The sequence below is a fragment of the Aspergillus ibericus genome (genome assembly GCF_003184845.1).
Source record: "Aspergillus ibericus CBS 121593 unplaced genomic scaffold BO80scaffold_30, whole genome shotgun sequence".
NCBI classification, from domain to species: domain Eukaryota; kingdom Fungi; phylum Ascomycota; class Eurotiomycetes; order Eurotiales; family Aspergillaceae; genus Aspergillus; species Aspergillus ibericus.
Window position 1 is genome coordinate 13,089 of NW_020292128.1, and position 19,883 is coordinate 32,971.

A 19,883-nucleotide genomic window follows, 5' to 3' on the forward strand; every position below is an offset into this window, starting at 1 on the left:
GCCGCGGATTTCCACTGCTCATGCCACTCTAGACAATCCTATAGGCACGATCTAATAGAGGCATATTGAAAGGCAGGTAAAAACAAGCAAACTGTCATGGACCTTAAATCCAGCTATTGCTACAAGCAGCGTAGTGTTTCTGATTCATCAGTAGCAGTTGGGCTACGGTAATAAAGCGGACAGTACCACGCAGAGCAAGCTTGCGAATCCCAAGCATCGACACATTATGCGCACTTTTCCCCCTTCTACGTATTGTTTACCCAAAAAAAAGGAAGGATCAAAGGAGACTGCGTACAACAGGGCCCTATTTAAACACCACTCAAAGAAGAAAAAGAAAGCGATATCAAGAAACCAGAGATTCCGGCAAATGTGAAACAAACCAGTAAAAGTCAAAGATAGACACGAAATTAGGGGTGAGGAAGAAATATAATAATGTAACTGTACAATACCCCTAACAGAATCAATCTACCTTGCCCGTGGAACCGCCGTTCAGAAGACCTTCCTTTCCATCGAGATTGAAGAAACCGCCGCCAGTGTTACCGGTGACTCCGAGAATGCCACCACGGCCCCCACGTCTAGCAGCTCGTCCTCGAGCCACAATTGTGGCTCCAGCAACCGACAGGGTCAGAAGGATGAAGAAAATGATCGGGTGGCCACTGATGAAAGACCGAGTGAAGAAGAAGACAGACTCAAAGGTACCCACGGTGGACTTCGGTGTAAGCTTCGATGGGTTTGCGATGACCAAGGGGATGGTCTCAAGGATAGAAGTCCGGGAGGCCATGATGGATGCACCGCTGGAAGATGTGTCCCAATAGCGTCGGTTCTATAGGAGTTAGCATCGGAAACCACCAGGTGAAACCTTGGCTTTCTGCAGTCACTTACATCTTGGTCATTGATAATCACGCGCTCGCCATTCTCAACGTCGATACCATATGTGGTTCTCAGCCACCTTTCCCAGAAATCACCATCAATCCAGGCGAAGCCGACTTGCTTCTTGTCGTCTTCACGAATTGTGATACGCATGTTCTTGGCTGCGCGTAGGGCACGCTGGTCGTTACGGTCTTCGGCTTCCTCGATCCGCAGCTGCTTGGCATCGCGCAGCTCTGCACGCTCCAACTGGAACAGTTGCGTTTGCTTGTCCATCCATTCCAGGGCGGCATTCTTGAGCTCTCTCTTGGATTGTAAAAACTCATCCGAGTGCTTCCGGCTCAGAATACCAAGAACCACATACTTGCCGTCCATGATCTCCCGTGCGTTAGAGGCGGTGAGTTCGGGTACAATAGGCAGCCACACAGTGCGCATCCAGTTCAAAATCTGGCGGAAGTCGCGCATGTCCTTAGGAGCAAGAGCATTGTAGTAGCTGGGACGGCCATCACGAGACACAAGAAGGCGTGGCCAGGTCGAAATCTTGAACCTCTCAGCAAGAGCAGCGCTGTTCGTCTTGACAAGCCTGGCATGGCCGACCAAGCTAAGGGTCAAACGCTCCAGAGCTTCAAAGTCCTCCGAGGTGGTCGCGTGATCATAGAAGTATAGGAAGATAACATCTTCTTTCTCCTCCAACTCCTTAAAAGTGGTGGCATCGACATCCTGCACGCCGGATCCCACATCAACAGCCGTCTTGGCATAGCTGATGAGATCTCCAAGGCCACGAAGACCGGTGTACTCAACCCTCTCACCGCCGCGGAAGAAATACATCGTCGGGAAGGCGCTGACTCGAGCATCCTTGCAAAGCCGGGACTCCGTGTCGCAATTCACTTCTCCAACGTTGAGAACACCTTGCATTTCCTTGGCCATTTCCCTCCAGTTCGGAGCCAAGGCCTGACAGTGGTGGCACCATGGCGCATAAAACTTGATAAACCAAGGGTCCCGAGTGGTAGTGACAAGTTTCTGAAAGCTTTCTGCGGTGAGAGGAACAGAGATACCCTGAGGGTTTGCTGGGGCCGACTTCGGTTTGGGCTTGGATTTGAATGATGTCTTCTCAGTGGGTTCATCTTCGGCGGCCAGTTGCGCAGCCTGCTCGTTATGCTTTTCTCCAGCTTTGGCGCCCGCCTCACGATCCTTGTCCTTAGCAACAGGAGTCTCCGGCTCAGCCTTGGTGTCCACCCCTTTGTCGCCCGGCTTGGGAAGGTTCAGGCCTTGCGCAGGCCGTGACCCAGGCTTGATCTGCTCCAGCTTGTCCTCAACGTATTCGCTGAGCGCTTCCATGCTTTTCTTTCCAGTGTACTGCTCAACCAGTTCACCATTGTGGTACAGGGCAAATGTGGGGAAATACTTGACGTCGAGTTTCCGACAGAGATCGCCATGTGCAAGACAATTCATCTCCGCGAAATGGAAGTTGTAGAAGCCATGGAAGGAGTTCAGGGACTCGGTTTCGGGTGACTTGGATGATGACGAGGACAAAGGGTCGGAGGTCTAGTGAATGCCAGGAAAGGTTAATAAGAGGCAACCCTTGTATCCTACGATATAAGCTAACTCACGTAGTAATATTCATACAGAGTCTGCCATGTGGGAGCAATCTTTTGGCAGTGCGGGCATGACGGAGAGTATTGTTTCACGAACCTGGTTACTTATCAGCGTTCGGAGGAGGATTTGGAAATATGACACGAAGAGAATGCCTACCAGTAACCATCTTTGACAGTTTCGTCGAAGTTATCAGGTCCCAAGGCCTTCATAGGTGGAACCTCAATGCCATTGAACGTAGTCGACTGCACCTCCGACTTCACGTCGCTTCTCTTTACGAGATGGTGGTTCGGGGAGACATCATTCGATGGGGCGGCTAGTGTCGGAATAGAGGCAAGAGAGAGAAGAGACCACGCCAGCAAAGAAACCCTCATGCTGGCTGAAGTGCAAGGTCTTGGACCTTGAGTGTTAAACTTTAAGGAGAGACGGTTGGATGGGGAAAAGAGGAGTCGAAGAAGTCAGGAGCGGGCGTCACAGGTGGCACATTGGACTAACGACGGTCTAGAATCGCCCAGAGACGCGCTGAAGGAGCCCCTTGGTGGGGAGATCAGCCAGTCGGTTGGTAAGAAGATACGCCGGGCGCAGAGACTGCTGCGGAGAGATCCGCAGGCCCTCGAAGTGCAGGAAGGACAAACGTGGAGGATAGAAAGAGATGCCACCCCTACAAGGACGATAAGCCAGCCAGGTGGTGGAGGTCCTCAGGGAACCGCAGAGGCCCGGTGCGACGGTTTCTCCGGGGCCCGACGGCACCTCAACCCTTCGCGCATCCATCCCGATCGAGTGTGCTATCCTGACGACTGACGAGCTCATCCGTCCCCGCTTACCGTCTGCCATTGGGTTTGTCACCACTGGTCCTTTCGCCCAATCACACACTACCCGATCATAATGAGGTCTACATTACGGTTGCTGGCCAACGTCAAGCCGGCTCGGTACTTGGAGCCTTTCGCTCCCACCGGCTTGACTGGCCTCGTCACTCACCCTAGCCCTCGTCCGACCCTGATCTTCCTTTACACATCCACCCTGGAGAAGCTGAAGGCCTTCCCCGAGTCTTCCGTCTACCGCCAGTCTACCGAGGCATTGACCCGCCACCGTCTGCAGATCGTCGAGTCTACGAAGCCGCCCGGATTTGATGCTTGGTTGGAGCGTGCGAAGAAGGCCGTGGCTGCTGAGCCCGAGCGCTTCGCTTCTCTTCGCCGTTCTGACGGCTCATATGCGGCCTTCCAGCGGGATGATGGATCCGACAACCCTCGTGGCGAGGAATGGGATGGAGAGAGCATTGAGCCGACCTCCGAGGGTCCTGCTCGTACAGCGGAGGAAGAAGCCCGGTGGCACCAGGCCATTGAGGAGTCTACTAAGCCCGGGGCTGATGCCGCAGCCGATTTCTATCTTAACGACATGAAGTGGGAGAACGAACCCGCCCTGGAGGCTGAGCAGTATGTGGCACCATTTCTTATACATGGCGATGCGACGGAAACGCTGACAGTTGTTTTTTAGGATTGCCGAAATTGAGAAGCAAATTGGCGCCGGTCTCATCGAGGAGGTTATTCAGGTTGCAGAAGGCGAGCTGAAGGTCGTTGACGAGCTGTACAAGTCTGGAGCGTAAGTTGACGGATTGATATGTTTGTTGATATAAGGCGAGATGCTAACAATTCCCTAGGTGGGAGGAGCTCGAGGAGAAGCCCAGACCTGGCCAGTGGTCCTACTTTGAGCGTCAGACGGAGTAAGCATAGACTGTTGCTCTCATGAACGGAGGATTTGAAATTAGATTCCGACAAGCCTGTAATTATTAGTTCATGTGTGAAACAAAACTGGTCGCCAATCTTAAGCCAACTTTATCCATGACAATTCTTCACTTTCATTTGCGGCAACGATGGCCGTGATATCCGCCTGCAAGAGTCCCTGTGAGAGGAACGGAACTCGCGCAATGCGAAGCTCTGTATAACCCGTCCCGAATCACGAGTATGGCTTCTACATCCTCAAAACTCCTATGTTGTTCCAATATAAAACGATCCTTCGCCCCATGTATACACATGGTGGACATGGAGGGTACATGGCTGGGACTCTATAGAAATCAGAAGCGTAGGCGGTGAGCCCCATGTGGCTAGCCCGATTGCAGATAGCTGGCGGGATTCCGTCTCCTTGTGGACACATCGCTGCCAGTCCCTGAACATTTGCATTGACCTTGCTGGCCATTCCGGTCGGGGAATTTCATTCTTCTTTCTGTTCTCTCGTCCAGCTTCTCCTCAGGAGCTTATCCATACACGGGTGGCTGTTTGAGCGGCTCGTGGCCTGGTTTCCCCTCCTTACAGCCCGTTCTCCGACGCCGCACATAGTCGCGACTCTCCTTCCCCACACAACATGAAATTGGATGTCAAGGTACGAGCTGCGTTGCGGAGATAAGGTCTCTCTACTTGATGTAGGGACGTGGCGGAGGGACATAGGCTTGTGAACAATGACACGGATGCTGATTGTTGCTGTGACTTACAGAGACAGCTGTTCGCCCGCTCGGAGCGGGTGAAGGGCATTGATTTCCATCCCACAGAGCCATGGGTGAGTAACCAATCGTTCCGACCCTTATATTGATACTAATTGGTCCTAGATCCTTACGACGTTATACAGCGGTGCGTTGGGGAGTTGAGCCATTGGGTCGAATGCGCTAATTGGACACAGGTCATGTATACATCTGGTCTTATGAAACCCAGGTGAGCTGCCCAGAGATGGAGCAACAATGAGGCATTGCTAATCACTAATATGACTAGTCTATTATCAAAACCTTCGAACTCACTGATGTCCCTGTACGAGCCGGTCGTTTTATCGCTCGCAAAAACTGGATCGTCTGCGGATCCGATGACTTCCAACTTCGCGTTTACAATTACAATACCTCCGAGAAGATTGCTTCATTCGAGGCTCACCCGGATTACATCCGTTCAATCGCAGTGCATCCCACTCAACCCTTCGTTCTTACCGCATCCGATGACATGACAATCAAGCTCTGGGACTGGGAGAGGGGCTGGAAATGTGTCCAGGTATACGAAGGCCATAGCCACTATGTGATGGGACTGTCGATCAACCCCAAAGATACGAACACTTTCGCATCCGCTTGCTTGGACCGCACTGTCAAGATCTGGAGCCTTGGCTCGCCGCATGCCAACTTCACCCTGGAGGCCCATGAAACCAAAGGCGTGAACCATGTGGATTACTACCCCCAGGCGGATAAGCCATACCTCCTCACGACATCGGATGATAGGACTGTTAAGATCTGGGATTACACGACGAAGGCGCTCATTGCAACCCTGGAAGGACACACGAGTAACGTTTCGTTCGCCTGTTACCACCCGGAATTGCCGGTCATCATTTCTGGATCGGAGGACGGAACCATTAAGATCTGGCATGCGAATACATATCGGTTGGAGCAGTCGCTAAGCTATGGCTTGGAACGGGCCTGGTGTATCGCCTACCAGCGCGGCAGGCAGGGAGTTGCGATGGGTTTCGACGATGGTGCGGTGGTTGTGAAGATGGGCCGAGAGGAGCCGGCCGTTTCAATGGACGGATCAGGAAAGGTTATTTGGGCCAGGCATAACGAGGTTGTCTCTACTGTCATCAAGGGCGGTGATGCCAGCATCAAGGATGGGGCTCCACTGTCTTTGCCCACGAAGGAATTGGGATCATGCGAGGTCTACCCTCAGACGTTGTCTCACTCCCCCAATGGACGTTTCGTTTCGGTGTGTGGTGATGGTGAGTACATTATCTACACTGCTCTTGCCTGGAGAAACAAGGCCTTTGGACAGGCGTTGGACTTCGCCTGGGGTTCCAAGGACAACAGCAACGACTACGCCATTCGGGAGTCCACCACCAGCGTTAAGATCTTCAAGAACTTCAAGGAAGTGAGTGGTGGCCTGGACGTTGGCTTCCAAGCCGAGGGCCTCACCGATGGTGTGCTTCTTGGTGTTAAGGGACAAGGAGGTATCGGCATGTTCGACTGGGAGACAGGTAATCTGGTCCGACGCATTGAAGTCGACCCAAAGGCTGTAAGTGTACCTTCCAGGGCGAAACTAAATGGCTTATTGCTCACAAAGTAAATAGGTCTACTGGTCCGAGTCCGGCGAGCTGGTGACCCTCGCTTGTGAGGATACTTTCTACGTTCTTCGGTTCTCCCGGGAGAACTACATCAATGGTCTCAACGCTGGCGAGGCCGATGAAGATGGTGTGGAGTCTGCTTTCGAAGTTGTCACCGACATCAACGAGTCTGTTCGCACAGGTCAATGGGTTGGAGACTGCTTCATCTACACGAACTCGACAAACCGCCTGAACTACCTGGTCGGTGACCAGACCTACACCATTTCCCACTTTGACCAGGGGATGTACGTCTTGGGCTACCTGCCCCGCGATGGTAGGGTCTATCTGGCCGACAAGGACGTCAACGTCGTGTCTTTCGGCCTTTCCCTCAGCATGGTCGAATACCAGACCGTGGTGCTGCGTGGCGACATGGACATGGCGGCTGAGCTGCTCAAGGATGTCCCCCAGGACCAGATGAACAAGGTTGCGCGATTCCTCGAAGGCCAGGGCTATAAGGAGATGGCCCTCGAAGTGGCGACTGACCAGGAACACCGGTTCGAGCTGGCACTCGGGCTCAACAACCTCGACATCGCCCTGGAGATTGCCCGCGAAGCCAATGTCGAGCACAAGTGGAAGACTGTCGGAGATGCTGCCCTGGCAGGATGGAACCTGGCTCTGGCCCAGGAATGCTTCACCAACGCCAAGGATGTTGGCTCGCTCCTCCTTCTGCAGACCGCCAGCGGCAACAAGGATGGTCTGCGCCAGCTGGCCGAGCAAGCCTCGGAAGCGGGTCTCCACAACGTCGCCTTTTCCACCTTCTGGTCCATGGGCGATGTCGACGGCTGCATCGATCTCCTGGTGCGTACGAACCGCCTGGCGGAATCTGTTCTCTTCGCACAGACCTACAAGCCTTCTCGCGCCCCTGCGCTCGTCGCACAATGGAAGGAGTCTCTAGAGGGCTCCGGAAAGACCAAGATCGCCCGTCTCATTGGTATTCCGCCGGGCTGCCCTGACGTCGCCGCGGATGATGACCTCTTCCCAGAGTGGGATGAGTATATCCGTCTCGAGAAGGAAGGAGTGACGATTCCAGAGCCCCCGTCATCAGAGTCTCTGATTGACGTGAACGCAGACGAGGAAGATGAGTCGGCAGCCAATGGCGACGAGCCTGAGGAGGAAGCCGAGGAAGCCGAGGAAGCCGACGCATGATATGATAATGTGATCAAGGGGGAAAAGCTGACGTGATGTGATTGAAATGGTGGCTTTCATTAATTCTGCAGTGGAGAGGAAAATCATTTCGTGTATTGTTGGCACGCCTACCAACCAATCTGGCTTGCTTGGAGCACTTATCTATCCAATCTCCTTACATAACTTTTATCTTCTAGAAGTGTTTGCGTTATCCTCCTTCTACATTGCCCGTTTGTTATGATTCAATCTTATGTTTCTTTTTTTTTTCTCTATTTTCCCTTACCCTGCTTTTGAGTCTCCTTTTAACACTTTGATCTGTATCTTTTCCCAGTTCTCTCGACCTGTATCTATCACCCTGTTTGAACGGTTTGAAGTGATGATCATATATCTTCTCTCCTATTTCTTCGGACGGTATGACGGATCCCAGCACTACATGGTGGGGATGTGTACGGTTATGGTATCCATGAAGAACCTGTCCAGATGTAGATAATCCATTGTTGTCTATGAGCCAGCCATGTCAATCAACACCCTTACCGTCAACTGCCCGAAGCCGTCCCAGCGCGCGCAAAAGCACCCACGAAATGTGAACAGTAACGTAAAAGAAACAGCTAAAAGGTCTAAATCAGGACCGCTCAAATGTGTACTTTGATATGTAAATCGACCCAAATGGATTCAGCTTCCCCAGAAGCAATCCGTGTTCCGCCGGAGCAGGGAAGGATCGGACCAGCAGATCAGAAACAAGGACGGACGGACCGGCTTCCCAGGCATTGGGAGGTCATTGGTAGTGGGCTGCACCATGACTCTCTGCTGGATTTGTGCCATCCTCCTGCCTTTCAATCGAAGCAAATCACTGACGCAAGCCCGAGACAAATTGGTAAATGACACGGCAGTCAAAAAGAGGTGGTAATGACAGGAAAAGAGAAATGCACGAAAGGGACCCGCCTCATTGTATCTCAGATGCAAAACAAGGTAGAAAAACACAAGCGCTTAGCCGAGATCACCGCCACAGAGAATGGATTCCAACAGAAATATACCGTATAGCCCTTATGCTCGTAGGGAAAAGGAGAGCCAGCAATGAAGCGAGTGCTCGAGCTATGCAGAGAATATGCACGAGGAGTAAAGGTGAGATGCAAAGAAATTGTCTCGAACAACTTCCCTTAATGTCTTGAAAGAACATATCGTTGCTCAAGCAAGCCAACTGACGACGTATCACTTCCTTACTCGGTGATGCTACCAAAAGAGGGATCCTTAACACTGCCACCGGCATCCCCGAGGCCGGCAACCGGCCGGTTGTAAGACCAGCCTTCGAACTGTTGCTGCATAGTCTGTGACAGAACTGGACCGTCCACGTAGGAATCTTGTGGGGCTTCGCTGGTAAACTCCCGGTCAAAGTTGGTAATGTCGCGAGCGCCCATCTGCACATGTTAGTAATGATCACCACAAAGGGAATTATGTCAGGATGTTTCCATACCACGTTCGGACGGAAGCTTGGTTCGTACTTCCTCTGGAGCAGCTTGCGCCAATCAATATTAGCGAAGAAATGATGCGACTTGATCTCCGCTGCACCGTTGGCTCCCAACCGACGTTGGGGGTCGCGATCAAGCAACCGGGTCAACAGATCCCGAGCGGCGGGAGGAACGATGTCGGTACTGGGGAAGGTCAGGGGCTCCTGAAGGATCTTCCGGTACATATCGTTGGTGTTCTCATCGTAAAACGGGGGAAGACCTGTTAGCATCTCGTAAAGGAGGACACCCAGCGTCCACCAATCAACGGTCTTGGTGTATCCGTTTCCGAGCAGAAGTTCAGGTGCAAGATATTCAGGGGTACCGCAGAACGCTGTTCAAGATGTTAGAAGTGTCGTGTGAGAACAAGTTCGGTAACTTACTGTTTGTACGATCCTCATCCTTCATGTCCAATTTACACAGACCGAAATCGCACAGAGCAATGTGGCCAGTGTAATCCAAGAGGATGTTTTCTGGCTTGAGATCACGGTAGATAACCTTGAAGCCGTGCAGACACTCCAGTGCACAAAGCAGCTCGGCGGTGTAGAAACGGGCCCGATTGATATCGAAGCGCTGCTCACGCTGAAGATGGTGGAACAGCTCACCACCGTTTACGAATGCGAGAACGAGGTACAACTTCTCCGGGGACTGGAAGGAGAATTTCAGAGGGACAATGAAGGGGTTGTTAATCTGAGAAAGCACGGATCTCTCAGCGAGGGTGTGGGTGACTTCCGACCGTGAGATAATGTGCGCCTTGCGGATAGTCTTGAGGGCGTAAATCCGACCCGTATCCTTCTTCATGACCTGCATGACCTTGCCGAAACTGCCCTTGCCCACCACCTTTAGCAAATCGAAATCCTCCAGCTTCATGCTGCGTTGCTTATTCTCGACGAACGAGACACCGATCTTGATGGAGCCGGTGCCGAACTGAAGATCTAACCATTCGGCGCCGAGCTGACCCAGCTGGCGCTCTTGCGGCGCCTTCTTGGACTTGGGGTCCTCTGCATGCGGCTGAGCCTCCTCGAAGCGAGGGTGGACCTTGACAGCTCCAAGGAAGATATCCTCACTGCGACCAGCGCCGGGCCGAGCAGCCGGGTTCCGGAGATACAGCTGAATGTTCAATTCCGTCTTGCGCGACACGTCAAATTTATACGCGGTGTTATCTCCAGCCCAGAGGGGGTTCTCGGGCGACCCCGAAACGGCGTCGACGAAGACTTGGTTCTTTTCGAAATCCAGGAGGGCGTAAGGAAGGTACTTGGTCGAATACCGACCGTGGATGGTTGGAGCGGCATTGATCCCTCCACTGGTCGACTGAGGACGACCGCTTTGTACGAATGAGGCGGCCTGACCGTGCGCAGAGTGGGATGATGACGAGCTTGGACGCATGCCATAGGAATTGTTGTTTTGGAAATGCGAGTTGAAGATCTGTTGGTAATGAGGGGAAAGGGAGAAGCTTCGCCCTTCGTGGAGGGTGACGATCAAGATCCCGGGCTTAACAGGGGCCACGGGCGGGGAGACGAGCGACTCCGAGGCATCTTTGCGAATGTTAGACGGTCGGCAGAGAGACGAGGGGCAAAACGAGAGAGCATACTGATACCATTGGAGTTGGTTGTGGAGATACTCGGGGTTTGCGAGACAACAGGGGTCTCTTCGCCAGAGTCACCTTTGATGGTGGATGTGGAGGAGGATCGGGTGAATGTTTGGGTCAAAGGAGCCAGGTGCGTCTCCTTTAATTCTGTATGAGGGATTAATTAGCATCGAGTATGCAGGACAAAGGAACCACGGGAATGAAATCAGCACGTACTTCTAGTGAGTTTCCACGACATTGTGACGGCGAGTAAGTAAAAGGATCCAGGGCGTAGGAGGGAGAGTAAGGGAGGTAACAGGAAGAAGATCAGTCTGTTCAGTGACAGACGATTTTAAACAGAGAAAAGGAGAGAAATAGGAGGCCACAACTGGTCGGAGGCCTGGCAGAGGAGGGCGAATGAGCCAGACCAGTCAAGTGCAGTGATAAAATGCAGAACCGCCACAGCCACAGCGGTCAGCAACAGAAGGAGAGCGAGGTAGTTCAGGAACCAACGATTGGGCGAGGACAGGGGAACCACCGCAAATGTATACGGGACGCTGTAGAGACAAACGGAATTGCGATGTAAGAACCAGGGCCGGGAACACGATAGAACACACAGGAGGATCGACCCGGGTTTGAATTTAGGGAGAGACGGTGATAAGGCGATTGGGGGAAGAGGGGGAGAGGGGGGGAAGGGACTGAGCGATGGAGAGCGGACGACAAGAGTTCGGCCACCGCGAGAACAAACCAACAAACAGGGTCGGGGAGGCTGAACTCTTTGCCTGAGGACTCCCGACTCAGACTTGAGGGCTGAGGAGGGGAAGGAGGCCCGAGTCCAAAATAGAATAGTGGGCACGTTTACCTACCCCTGATTGGTCCAGGAACAGCGTTGCCTGAATTCTTCGTGCCTTGGTGCCTGACCACCCGCGATGGAGCAATTGGCCTGAGGCATCAATCTCCTGAATGTGAGGCGGTGCCATGCCAAATCGGGACCTTAGCCTCGATCGGGCAACCGCAGCACACTAGCCCCAGAACTCAGCCACCGCCCCCAGAACCTCGAATCGTCCACCGGCGATACGCGATCGATCCAAGTTTACTGCGACATCAGCTGTCACAATCTCCCCGCCATCCCCAGAAACTTTGTCGGTGGTTGCGAATCGTCTGTTCTGGAACCCTTGCCTGTCGGACCAGCTCTTCCGGGTCTCCAAGCTTACTCCACCGTTGTTTCCCCGGCATTTCCCCCCCCGCTAGTCGACTGCGGAGACGTACATCCCTTTGCGCTACCGCCGTTCTCAAGCCCACCATCTCGCCCATCGCATAAATCCTTCCTCTTGCCAGCTTCAAGTTGCCCTCTCAAATTACTGGAGGGCGTGTCGGTGTGGTCGAAACGGATCCGGGAATAGTGGAGGATGAAAGGGACCCGCGACCGATGGGTGTAATACGGAAGAAGACCGCCTCGCGCGGCACTGAAGCGGGCACCAAATATCACTGTGATATCTGCTCGGTTGACGTGACTTCGACGGTACAGTCTTGCGATCTGTGTCCTCGTGACCTCACTGCCACTTGGCTCGATCTAATCAGCTGGCCCCTCTAGGTCCGCGTATCCTGCGCCCATCCCGCCTGCCACGAATATGATCTCTGTGTTCCCTGCTTCGCTGCCGGGGAGAAGTCCAAGAACCATGATCCGTCGACGCATCCATTCCAGGTGATCGAGCAAAACTCCGTTCCGATCTTTGAGGAAGACTGGGGTGCGGACGAGGAGCTGCTGCTGCTGGAAGGCGCGGAGATCTACGGGCTGGGGTCCTGGGCCGACATTGCAGATCACATTGGTGGCTATCGCACCAAGGAGGAGGTCCGCGATCACTACGTCAGCGCCTACATCGACAGTCCGAACTTCCCATTGCCAGAACGCGCCGACCCCGATGACAAGCGGCTCTCGGAGGCTATCTCGAAGGAGGAGTTCCAGTCACGGAAAAAGCGGCGCATTGAAGAGCGCAAAGAGGCGGCTAAGGCAGCTCCGCCCACGACACCGAAGCAAAAGCCTACGGCCAGTGTACCGGCTTGTCACGAAGTGCAGGGATACATGCCGGGTCGGTTGGAATTTGAGACGGAGTTCATGAACGAGGCCGAAGAAGCGGTCCAGCACATGACGTTCGAACCTGGCGCAGGCGAGACGGCGAATGGCGAGACGGACGCGGAAATGGAACTGAAGATGACGGTGGTGGATATCTACAACTCGCGACTTACGGCGCGCACAGAGCGCAAGAAAGTCCTCTTCGAGCATAACCTCCTCGAGTATCGCAAGAACACAGCACTGGAGAAGAAGCGCACGAAGGAGGAGCGAGACTTGCTAAACAAGGCGAAGCCCTTTGCTCGGATGATGAACCACGATGATTTTGAGGAGTTCAACAAGGGCCTGGAGTACGAGCACAACCTCCGGCTGGCCATTACGCAGCTCCAGGAGTGGCGCCAGATGGGGATCGGCGATCTCAAAGGCGGAGAGAAGTACGAGCAAGAGAAACAGCAGCGAGCGCAGCGACTGGTGCCGCAAGGCTCATTTGACCGGTTCGCCAGCACGCGACCGGCCAAACAGGCGCAGCAACCGGAACAGCCGACCGCCGCTAGTCAGCTGACGACTCCGGAGCTTCCCCTCCGGCTGCAGAAGGTGTCCGGCACTCCTAAAGCGCCGGAGCCTGTCAACCAGCCGATGAACGACTTCGACCGGGCCTTTGCCGCGAGCAATGGGGACGGGGTAAGCACGCCGCAGCCGGCGAAGACCAAGTTTGTGATCCAGCCACTGAACGGGGTGATTCCGTGGAAGCTGGAGAACGAGGGGGCGCCGGATCTGCACCTGTTGACGAAGGAGGAAGTAGAGGTGTGCAACGTGCTGCACATGCAGCCGAAGCCGTACCTGGTGATCAAGGAGACGTTGCTGAAGGAATCGATGAAACAGGGCGGCACTCTCAAGAAGAAGGACGCGCGCACTATATGCAAGGTAGGTCTCTTCCTGGATAGCAAGGCATTGAAGACATGCTGACCTCTGCAGATTGACAGTACCAAGTCAAGTCGAATCTACGATTTTATGGTTCACAGCGGCTGGATCAACAAGGGCTGAGCGTCATTGCATGAGCTGGATACCACGTTGTTCTGTGCGAGTAAGGAGTTGGCGGCGTTGCGGGGGAGGCTAGATGATTGATTGATTACTGATTGACTTGATTGCATGGGACTTGCTGGATATAGCTGCCCGTAGAACTTCCTCTGATTTATGAACAATAAAAGAAACACACGATAGTCATGGATAATGGGAGTGGTGGCTAGACCGGAGATGATACCCACCCGGGCTAGCACCGAACTAGGTAGCCTTGTCTTCTCCGCATCCTAAGAATCATCCCTACTCCCCGGGCCTCGGCAACTCCCTACCCCCATTCATCTCCAACTCCTCTTCTCTAACATCACACCAACTCCCCCTCTTCTTCTACCACCTTACCATACTCTCAATCTATACCACAATTTATCCACCCTCATCCACCAAACACACCACGCCACATCCTAAGAACTCCCCCAAAACAATACCCCCCAAAATGTCCCTCCCCAATCACCCCTCCTCCTCCAAAACCCTAACACTCAGCCAACCTCACCCCTCCATCCTCCTCGTGACTATATCCCGCCCAACCGCCCTAAACAGCATCTCATCCGCCGGCCACCAAGAACTCCACGCTATCTGGACCTGGATGGACGAACAGCCCTCCATCCGAGTCGGGATATTAACCGGTGCGGGTAGAGCTTTTTGCGCCGGCGCGGATTTAAAAGGTTACTTACTGTTACTTTACTTATTTCCCATTTCCCATCTGCTCTTTTCTCCCTTCAATATTCTGGATTAGTATACTCATACTAACTATACCTTAAAAATAGAATGGAACAACACCGTCCAAGGAACATCCACCTCCCAAAAAGAAACCCCCAACATGCCCCCCTCCGGCTTCGGCGGCCTCTCCCGCCGCAGCGGCAAAAAGCCCATAATCTGCGCTGTGAATGGACTCTGTCTGGGTGGTGGATGCGAGATGGTTCTCAATGCGGACTTGGTGATTGCCGCCGAAAAGGCGTATTTCGGATTACCCGAGGTGCAGCGCGGCGTGGTGGCGTGGGCGGGAGCGTTGCCGCGGTTGGTGCGGACGGTGGGACGGCAACGGGCGATGGAGATGGCGTTGACGGGCCGGCGAGTGGGTGCAGCGGAAGCGTTGCAATGGGGGTTCGTGAATGAGGTGGTGCCGGCGGAGGGGGATGTGGTGAAGCGCGCGGTGGAGGTGGCGGCGCAGATTGCGGCGAATAGTCCGGATGCGGTGATTGTAAGTCGCGAGGGTGTCAAGCTGGGATGGGAAGGCTTGGGAGCGGAGGAGGCATCGAGCCGCCTGATTGAGGAGTGGTCGGGGCGGTTAAATGCGGGTGACAATATCCAGGAGGGCCTGCGTGCGTTCGTGGAGAAACGGAAGCCTCGGTGGGTGGATAGTAAGTTGTGATCTATTCTACGTTGCGCCTACGAGATACCAGTGCAGTTCATGTTATGAAGTCATGTATTCCTTGGTCCTAGCTGCCTGCAACTAAGTACATCATTATTGTATGACTGTGCTAATCCATTTCCCATGCCCATGCTCCATCCGCGCCGACCATTGTTCGCCGTATCCCAGGTGGCTCTCTCCGTCCGGCGGCAGAGCCAGTTGTACATGCGGTTGGACATTCGCGTCCGTGATCGGCTCGGAATGCATTCGCAGTTTTCGTAATCGTAATCGTGAACATTATGAATCTCGACATTGCAAGAACAGCAGGGCTCTTACTTCGTCTCCTGCTGTACCTTGCTCACCCGCTCCAGCACGGCAGGATACAGCGGGTGACCCTTCTCCAGGCCAGTAAGATGACCGGTGGCATCCTCCGCCGACCGTTCCTTGAGGATGCTGGCCAGTTCGGCACTCTCGTCGTCGCCAGGTACGTTCTGGAAGCGGAGCGCCATCTCCACAGCGTCCATCAGGGCATCGTACTTCTGGCCGCGCTCCGCCAGCTGGGAGGCCGGTCCAATGAACCGCTCCTTGCGGGACAGCTTGCGCAGTGGAGCACGTCCCACTCGGTCGACGTTGTCCTCGAGGTAAGGGTTAGAGATGCGGCTGATGATCTTGTCGACGTACTCCTTCTGCTCCTCTTCGGAAATGTCATGCTTGGACACGATGAGTGAGGCAGTCTCGTCGAGAACCTTGTGGACAAGGCCCCGAATCTCCTGGTCATCCAGAGCATCTGCAATCATCTTCTTGCCCCGGATGTGGCCATAGTAGGCTGTAGTAGCATGGCCGGTGTTGACGGTAAAGAGCTTGCGTTCAATGTAGGGCTCCAGGTTATCAACCCAGTGGATAGCAGGGATATCGGGGTGACCGACAGAGCCGAAGGGGGTCTTCTCGACGACCCATTCGTAGAACTTCTCGATCCGGACGTTGAGTCCACTGTTGGAAGGCTGCTGAGGGACGATCCGGTCAATGGCAGAGTTGGCAAATTGGGCGCGCTCGTACAGGGACTCGACCCGCTCCGAGCTGGTATTCTGCTTGATGAAAGCATGCAACGTGTCGGTAGCTCCAATGGCATTCTCACAAGCAATGACAGCCACGGGCTTCGATTCAGTGCGGGCATCGATACCCTTGGCGATCACCGGGGCAATGAACTTGAGGATGTTAGGGCCCACGGCGCACGTCACGACATCAGCCGTGGCGATTTCCTGGATGGCATCGCTCTCGTTGTGCTTGGAGTTGATAGCACGGTAGTTGGTGATGGTCTTGGTGCTCTCGCCCTCCTCACTGACTTCAGTGACATCATACGACTTGGTGTTCTGTAGAGACTCGACAACCTTGTCGACAACGTCGACGAAGACGACCTCGTAGCCGGCCTCATGGAGGAACTCGGCAACGAAACCACGGCCGATGTTACCACCGCCGAACTGAATGGCCTTTTTGCCCATGATGCAGTAGGGTCAAAAGAAGAGATAGGTGGATTGTTGTGAGGGAGTGCCGTAGGAGGAGTAGTTAGACACTTGATAAGAGAGAAGAGGCAGAAGACAAGTGTTGATCAGAGAGAAAGTGGTGAGTGTGAAAGAAAAGACAAAGGATGATGGAGGAAAAAGAGTGGTGAGAAGAGGGGGGAATGGAGGGGTATATAAAGTATATTCACGAGCACGAGGGGGAATGAGGGAATAAGGGAATGAGGCAGGCACGATCGAAACGGAGGGAAGGTGCGACGGTGAATGGGCGACCCCGGGAAGAACTGGGAGCCAAGGGGGGCGCTTGCCTCTACAGTGCACAACCTCACGATACCCTACATGGTCCCTCCTCACCAGCAAGTGGGGGAGAGCGAACCGGCCGGGAGTATGACTTAATGGATGAGGCCCAACAGGACCAGTGACGGCCGTTCCAATGAGCGATGATGACGCAGCCCAATGCGGATTGGCGGCGCGGGCAATTCAGGCCTGCACGGGGCCTCCTTACTCACTTCCCCTTGACTTGAATTCCAATCAGAGGCCACCGGAGGGAGAATCCCGGTTGATTCCGCACCAGACACGGCTGTCGGTGCAGGTGTCGCATGTGCAACAGTGCCATCGCGAAGTCGACTACGGCTATACTAGTGAGTCCTTTGGTCCGGCGGGTGAAGTCTGGCAGATTACACGGTAACAGTCAGTCAAGCAGTCTCGGAGATTTTCTGCCAGTATGAGTCCCCTTGATCGCTGCTCATCGTGGCTTAACGGGTGATCCCCTGTCAACTACATCATCTCAGGAACAGCATCATCATTCCATGACATACTATGTGAAGGATGTCGTTAACATCATCATCACGCTGCCCCACTGGGGTTGTCAGACCAGCGATAGCGCTGGGCGATGCCGGGAATGAGTAGCGCAGGAGGGGCCATGCGCCCTTGTCATTCGACCCTCACCCGGTCCCCCTCCACTGGTGACGTGACCGGTTCTTCCCCCAGCAACACTACCCCCACTGGGTGCGATCAACAATGGACGGTCGTAGAATCCCTTTCATGGGGTTTCTGTGGGTCTTTATACATCCTGGACGGTCTTGACCCCAAGATAACCCGTCCAGGCCATCCGCACCCTCCCCCCAATAGCTTCATCTTCTATAGCCCGGTCTGCATTCGGTGCATTTCGATCCATTTCTACCCGCACTATCTACCCTTGCAACCAATCCGCTCTTATCATGTTCTTTCGCTCAGTGGTTTCCATCTTTTTCCGTCTCCGCATCTGACGGCCCTGCACTTGATTTGACCGATACTTGGTCCGATTTCGTCTCATCGCCAGGGTCGTCTGCAGGGGCAGTCAAGTCTGACCGGCTGCGATCGACCAGCACCATTACCAGACTGGTTATGCTCCCCCCCAACAACAACCCCGTAGCTGCCCATGTCATTCCTAAAAATTGTGGACCGTACTCGGCATTGACGCCGGTATCCCGACCATGATCTTTGACCAGGCCGACAAACTGGAATGCGATAACCGTGGCAATAATCGAGGCGATTCCGAGCATGGCAAACCCCAACTAAATCGTGGTTAGTAGCCGGTCCCATTTGACTCATACATCTGGGGATGGACTCTACCAGTAACAGCACTAGCTCGATCACGGACTGCCGTGGCCCACGCCGGATCGTCCACCATAATCTGCCCACTATCGCAAGTCCAGCAACCCCGGCCCCAATACAGTAGAGGGGCCCCATACTTCGGCTGGTCATGCCGAAGGAATGGAAATCATCCGTGATGGTGTCGGGCCACCCCAAGTTGGACAGCGAGGTGGTGTTCCCGGTTTCTTCCAACAGCACGGAAGAAGGGTCGAAGGCGAAGGGCAACGAAGCTTTGGAGCAATTCATAAACCTCCTGTTCCCCGACATGAGATCCCCCTCACAGTACGACATGACGTATATCGAGTAGAAGTCATGTATGCCGGTATCCTGGCTTTTATTTGAGGGGAAGACCTATGTCATTGATGTCTCAGCCTACCGAACAAGCACAGCGCGCGACAGGAGAATCAACTCACTGTGAGGATATCGGCCCCGGGCAAGACGGTCAGTTGGGTGCCTGCGAAGAGACATAGTAAGCTGAGGATAAAAGCGATAAACGCTGTTATCGTGGGGAAGTAGTTCACCAGGCGGCCCATGGTGTATTTAGATGTGTTAGTAGCGAAGGTCAACAGATCGACTGCAGCATGGCAGTCGTTAGCAGAATGGTCCGGTTGGAGACGACATGAGCGACGACTTTATGCAGCAGAGCAGCAGTGTCCTTTCACCATTCCTTGCGATGGCGGCAATAAGCCCTCAACGAGGGACAGGCACTGTACGCACGTGGCATTGAAATTGACGGGATGTCCAATTGGTTGAGGGCGACCAGGGGAATGTGCAGGCCCGATTCTTAAGGCCCGGTATGCTACCCCGAGGACCGCCCACAGCAAGAATGGGGGCCTGCCAGGCTGCGGAATCTGGACTGAAAGAAACATAAAGTCACTTGATGTCGTGCGACAGTGTTAGCTCTATCCTCCCTTGTCAGGATCTATGTGGCTGGCGACAGTATCTATTTTGGTCTACCAGTTATCTTGAAAGGACTTGACATCTCATGTCGAGAGTGATAGGTTCAGCGATGGTCGTTGCTGTACGGAGAATTGTAGTTGGAATGATGGCTATCCGAGCTCTCCCTTGTATAGTAATATCCCAGACTGTTGGCAGGGTAATGAGCAATGTTTGGGAGCTGCTCAAACATGAGTGTACATGAGTATGTCCTAACCAATTACGAAATACTTGGCTAACAAAGGCCTAGCCAGCTGATAAAAAACAAGTTCCTGTGCCTCATACAGAGTATTTTAATGCTAATCCCCACATTGACTACGGAGTACTCTAGTCTCCTTCTACCAAGAACACCAGCGAGAAAAGGATTAAGTTAGCAAACAATATAAGCCATTCATACTTCAGTCCACGCTTCGAGCTTCTTTCTACCCATCCTGACGAAGAAACACCAATGAGTTTCACCAAGATGCCGAAAATACAGACACAGCCCATGAGGCCGCTGAAGACTTCATGAAATCATTTCTCTGTTCCT

The 19,883-nt window shown here is 53.7% G+C and overlaps 8 protein-coding genes across 8 annotated transcripts; 4 read left to right on the forward strand and 4 right to left on the reverse strand.

Annotated features, from left to right (window-relative positions):
- Positions 1-60: 60 nt before the first annotated feature.
- Positions 61-3,123, reverse strand: BO80DRAFT_385711 (putative disulfide isomerase). The gene is made up of 4 exons (XM_025716993.1): positions 2,620-3,123; positions 2,478-2,559; positions 883-2,412; positions 61-823 (listed from the first exon to the last, which is right to left on the reverse strand). The coding sequence occupies exons 1-4, from the start codon at positions 2,832-2,834 to the stop codon at positions 461-463; spliced, it is 2,190 nt and encodes a 729-aa protein (XP_025573447.1). The 5' UTR covers positions 2,835-3,123; the 3' UTR covers positions 61-460.
- On the forward strand, positions 3,074-4,411 carry BO80DRAFT_503433 (complex I NDUFA5 subunit family protein). The gene is made up of 3 exons (XM_025724382.1): positions 3,074-3,893; positions 3,955-4,059; positions 4,118-4,411. The coding sequence occupies exons 1-3, from the start codon at positions 3,346-3,348 to the stop codon at positions 4,182-4,184; spliced, it is 720 nt and encodes a 239-aa protein (XP_025573448.1). The 5' UTR covers positions 3,074-3,345; the 3' UTR covers positions 4,185-4,411.
- Positions 4,412-4,660: 249 nt separating this feature from the next.
- On the forward strand, positions 4,661-7,837 carry BO80DRAFT_139156 (coatomer subunit beta'). The gene is made up of 6 exons (XM_025713670.1): positions 4,661-4,836; positions 4,948-5,010; positions 5,060-5,081; positions 5,131-5,162; positions 5,220-6,488; positions 6,544-7,837. Exons 1-6 carry the CDS (start codon positions 4,819-4,821, stop codon positions 7,720-7,722), a joined length of 2,583 nt encoding a protein of 860 aa, XP_025573449.1. The 5' UTR covers positions 4,661-4,818; the 3' UTR covers positions 7,723-7,837.
- Positions 7,838-8,894: 1,057 nt separating this feature from the next.
- Positions 8,895-11,220, reverse strand: BO80DRAFT_139164 (serine/threonine-protein kinase). Its single transcript, XM_025713671.1, has 5 exons — positions 11,008-11,220; positions 10,795-10,938; positions 9,587-10,738; positions 9,173-9,537; positions 8,895-9,116 (listed from the first exon to the last, which is right to left on the reverse strand). Exons 1-5 carry the CDS (start codon positions 11,027-11,029, stop codon positions 8,919-8,921), a joined length of 1,881 nt encoding a protein of 626 aa, XP_025573450.1. The 5' UTR covers positions 11,030-11,220; the 3' UTR covers positions 8,895-8,918.
- A 630-nt stretch (positions 11,221-11,850) lies between these two features.
- On the forward strand, positions 11,851-14,092 carry adaB (chromatin-binding transcription regulator ADA2). The gene is made up of 3 exons (XM_025719826.1): positions 11,851-12,292; positions 12,365-13,765; positions 13,817-14,092. The coding sequence occupies exons 1-3, from the start codon at positions 12,200-12,202 to the stop codon at positions 13,883-13,885; spliced, it is 1,563 nt and encodes a 520-aa protein (XP_025573451.1). The 5' UTR covers positions 11,851-12,199; the 3' UTR covers positions 13,886-14,092.
- A 103-nt stretch (positions 14,093-14,195) lies between these two features.
- Positions 14,196-15,365, forward strand: BO80DRAFT_385725 (enoyl-CoA hydratase/isomerase family protein). Its single transcript, XM_025716994.1, has 2 exons — positions 14,196-14,580; positions 14,683-15,365. Exons 1-2 carry the CDS (start codon positions 14,352-14,354, stop codon positions 15,285-15,287), a joined length of 834 nt encoding a protein of 277 aa, XP_025573452.1. The 5' UTR covers positions 14,196-14,351; the 3' UTR covers positions 15,288-15,365.
- Positions 15,366-15,410: 45 nt separating this feature from the next.
- Positions 15,411-17,233, reverse strand: BO80DRAFT_426658 (mannitol-1-phosphate 5-dehydrogenase). Its single transcript, XM_025719827.1, has one exon. It carries the CDS (start codon positions 16,763-16,765, stop codon positions 15,599-15,601), a length of 1,167 nt encoding a protein of 388 aa, XP_025573453.1. The 5' UTR covers positions 16,766-17,233; the 3' UTR covers positions 15,411-15,598.
- A 782-nt stretch (positions 17,234-18,015) lies between these two features.
- BO80DRAFT_359728 (SUR7/PalI family protein) lies at positions 18,016-18,951 on the reverse strand (the record flags this gene model as incomplete). Its single annotated transcript, XM_025715941.1, has 3 exons — positions 18,016-18,339; positions 18,398-18,769; positions 18,832-18,951. 3 exons carry the CDS (start codon positions 18,949-18,951, stop codon positions 18,016-18,018), a joined length of 816 nt encoding a protein of 271 aa, XP_025573454.1.
- Positions 18,952-19,883: the final 932 nt, after the last annotated feature.

What these genes read in the sequence shown, in the direction of transcription:
- BO80DRAFT_385711 (XM_025716993.1), bottom strand. Translation starts at nt 2,834, where the DNA reads ATGAGGGTTTCTTTGCTGGCGTGGTCTCTTCTCTCTCTTGCCTCTATT. An exon ending in CTCTGTATGAATATTACTAC is followed by an intron (nt 2,413 to 2,477) that starts GTGAGTTAGCTT and finishes GGCATTCACTAG; the next exon opens with ACCTCCGACCCTTTGTCCTC. An exon ending in TGATTATCAATGACCAAGAT is followed by an intron (nt 824 to 882) that starts GTAAGTGACTGC and finishes TAACTCCTATAG; the next exon opens with AACCGACGCTATTGGGACAC.
- BO80DRAFT_503433 (XM_025724382.1), top strand. Translation starts at nt 3,346, where the DNA reads ATGAGGTCTACATTACGGTTGCTGGCCAACGTCAAGCCGGCTCGGTAC. An exon ending in CCCGCCCTGGAGGCTGAGCA is followed by an intron (nt 3,894 to 3,954) that starts GTATGTGGCACC and finishes GTTGTTTTTTAG; the next exon opens with GATTGCCGAAATTGAGAAGC. An exon ending in GAGCTGTACAAGTCTGGAGC is followed by an intron (nt 4,060 to 4,117) that starts GTAAGTTGACGG and finishes ACAATTCCCTAG; the next exon opens with GTGGGAGGAGCTCGAGGAGA.
- BO80DRAFT_139156 (XM_025713670.1), top strand. An exon ending in TCCATCCCACAGAGCCATGG is followed by an intron (nt 5,011 to 5,059) that starts GTGAGTAACCAA and finishes AATTGGTCCTAG; the next exon opens with ATCCTTACGACGTTATACAG. An exon ending in CCTTACGACGTTATACAGCG is followed by an intron (nt 5,082 to 5,130) that starts GTGCGTTGGGGA and finishes AATTGGACACAG; the next exon opens with GTCATGTATACATCTGGTCT.
- BO80DRAFT_139164 (XM_025713671.1), bottom strand. Translation starts at nt 11,029, where the DNA reads ATGTCGTGGAAACTCACTAGAA. An exon ending in AACCAACTCCAATGGTATCA is followed by an intron (nt 10,739 to 10,794) that starts GTATGCTCTCTC and finishes ACATTCGCAAAG; the next exon opens with ATGCCTCGGAGTCGCTCGTC. An exon ending in CAAGCTTCCGTCCGAACGTG is followed by an intron (nt 9,117 to 9,172) that starts GTATGGAAACAT and finishes TAACATGTGCAG; the next exon opens with ATGGGCGCTCGCGACATTAC.
- adaB (XM_025719826.1), top strand. Translation starts at nt 12,200, where the DNA reads ATGGGTGTAATACGGAAGAAGACCGCCTCGCGCGGCACTGAAGCGGGC. An exon ending in CGGTTGACGTGACTTCGACG is followed by an intron (nt 12,293 to 12,364) that starts GTACAGTCTTGC and finishes TGGCCCCTCTAG; the next exon opens with GTCCGCGTATCCTGCGCCCA. An exon ending in ACGCGCGCACTATATGCAAG is followed by an intron (nt 13,766 to 13,816) that starts GTAGGTCTCTTC and finishes TGACCTCTGCAG; the next exon opens with ATTGACAGTACCAAGTCAAG.
- BO80DRAFT_385725 (XM_025716994.1), top strand. Translation starts at nt 14,352, where the DNA reads ATGTCCCTCCCCAATCACCCCTCCTCCTCCAAAACCCTAACACTCAGC. An exon ending in CGCCGGCGCGGATTTAAAAG is followed by an intron (nt 14,581 to 14,682) that starts GTTACTTACTGT and finishes CCTTAAAAATAG; the next exon opens with AATGGAACAACACCGTCCAA.
- BO80DRAFT_426658 (XM_025719827.1), bottom strand. Translation starts at nt 16,765, where the DNA reads ATGGGCAAAAAGGCCATTCAGTTCGGCGGTGGTAACATCGGCCGTGGT.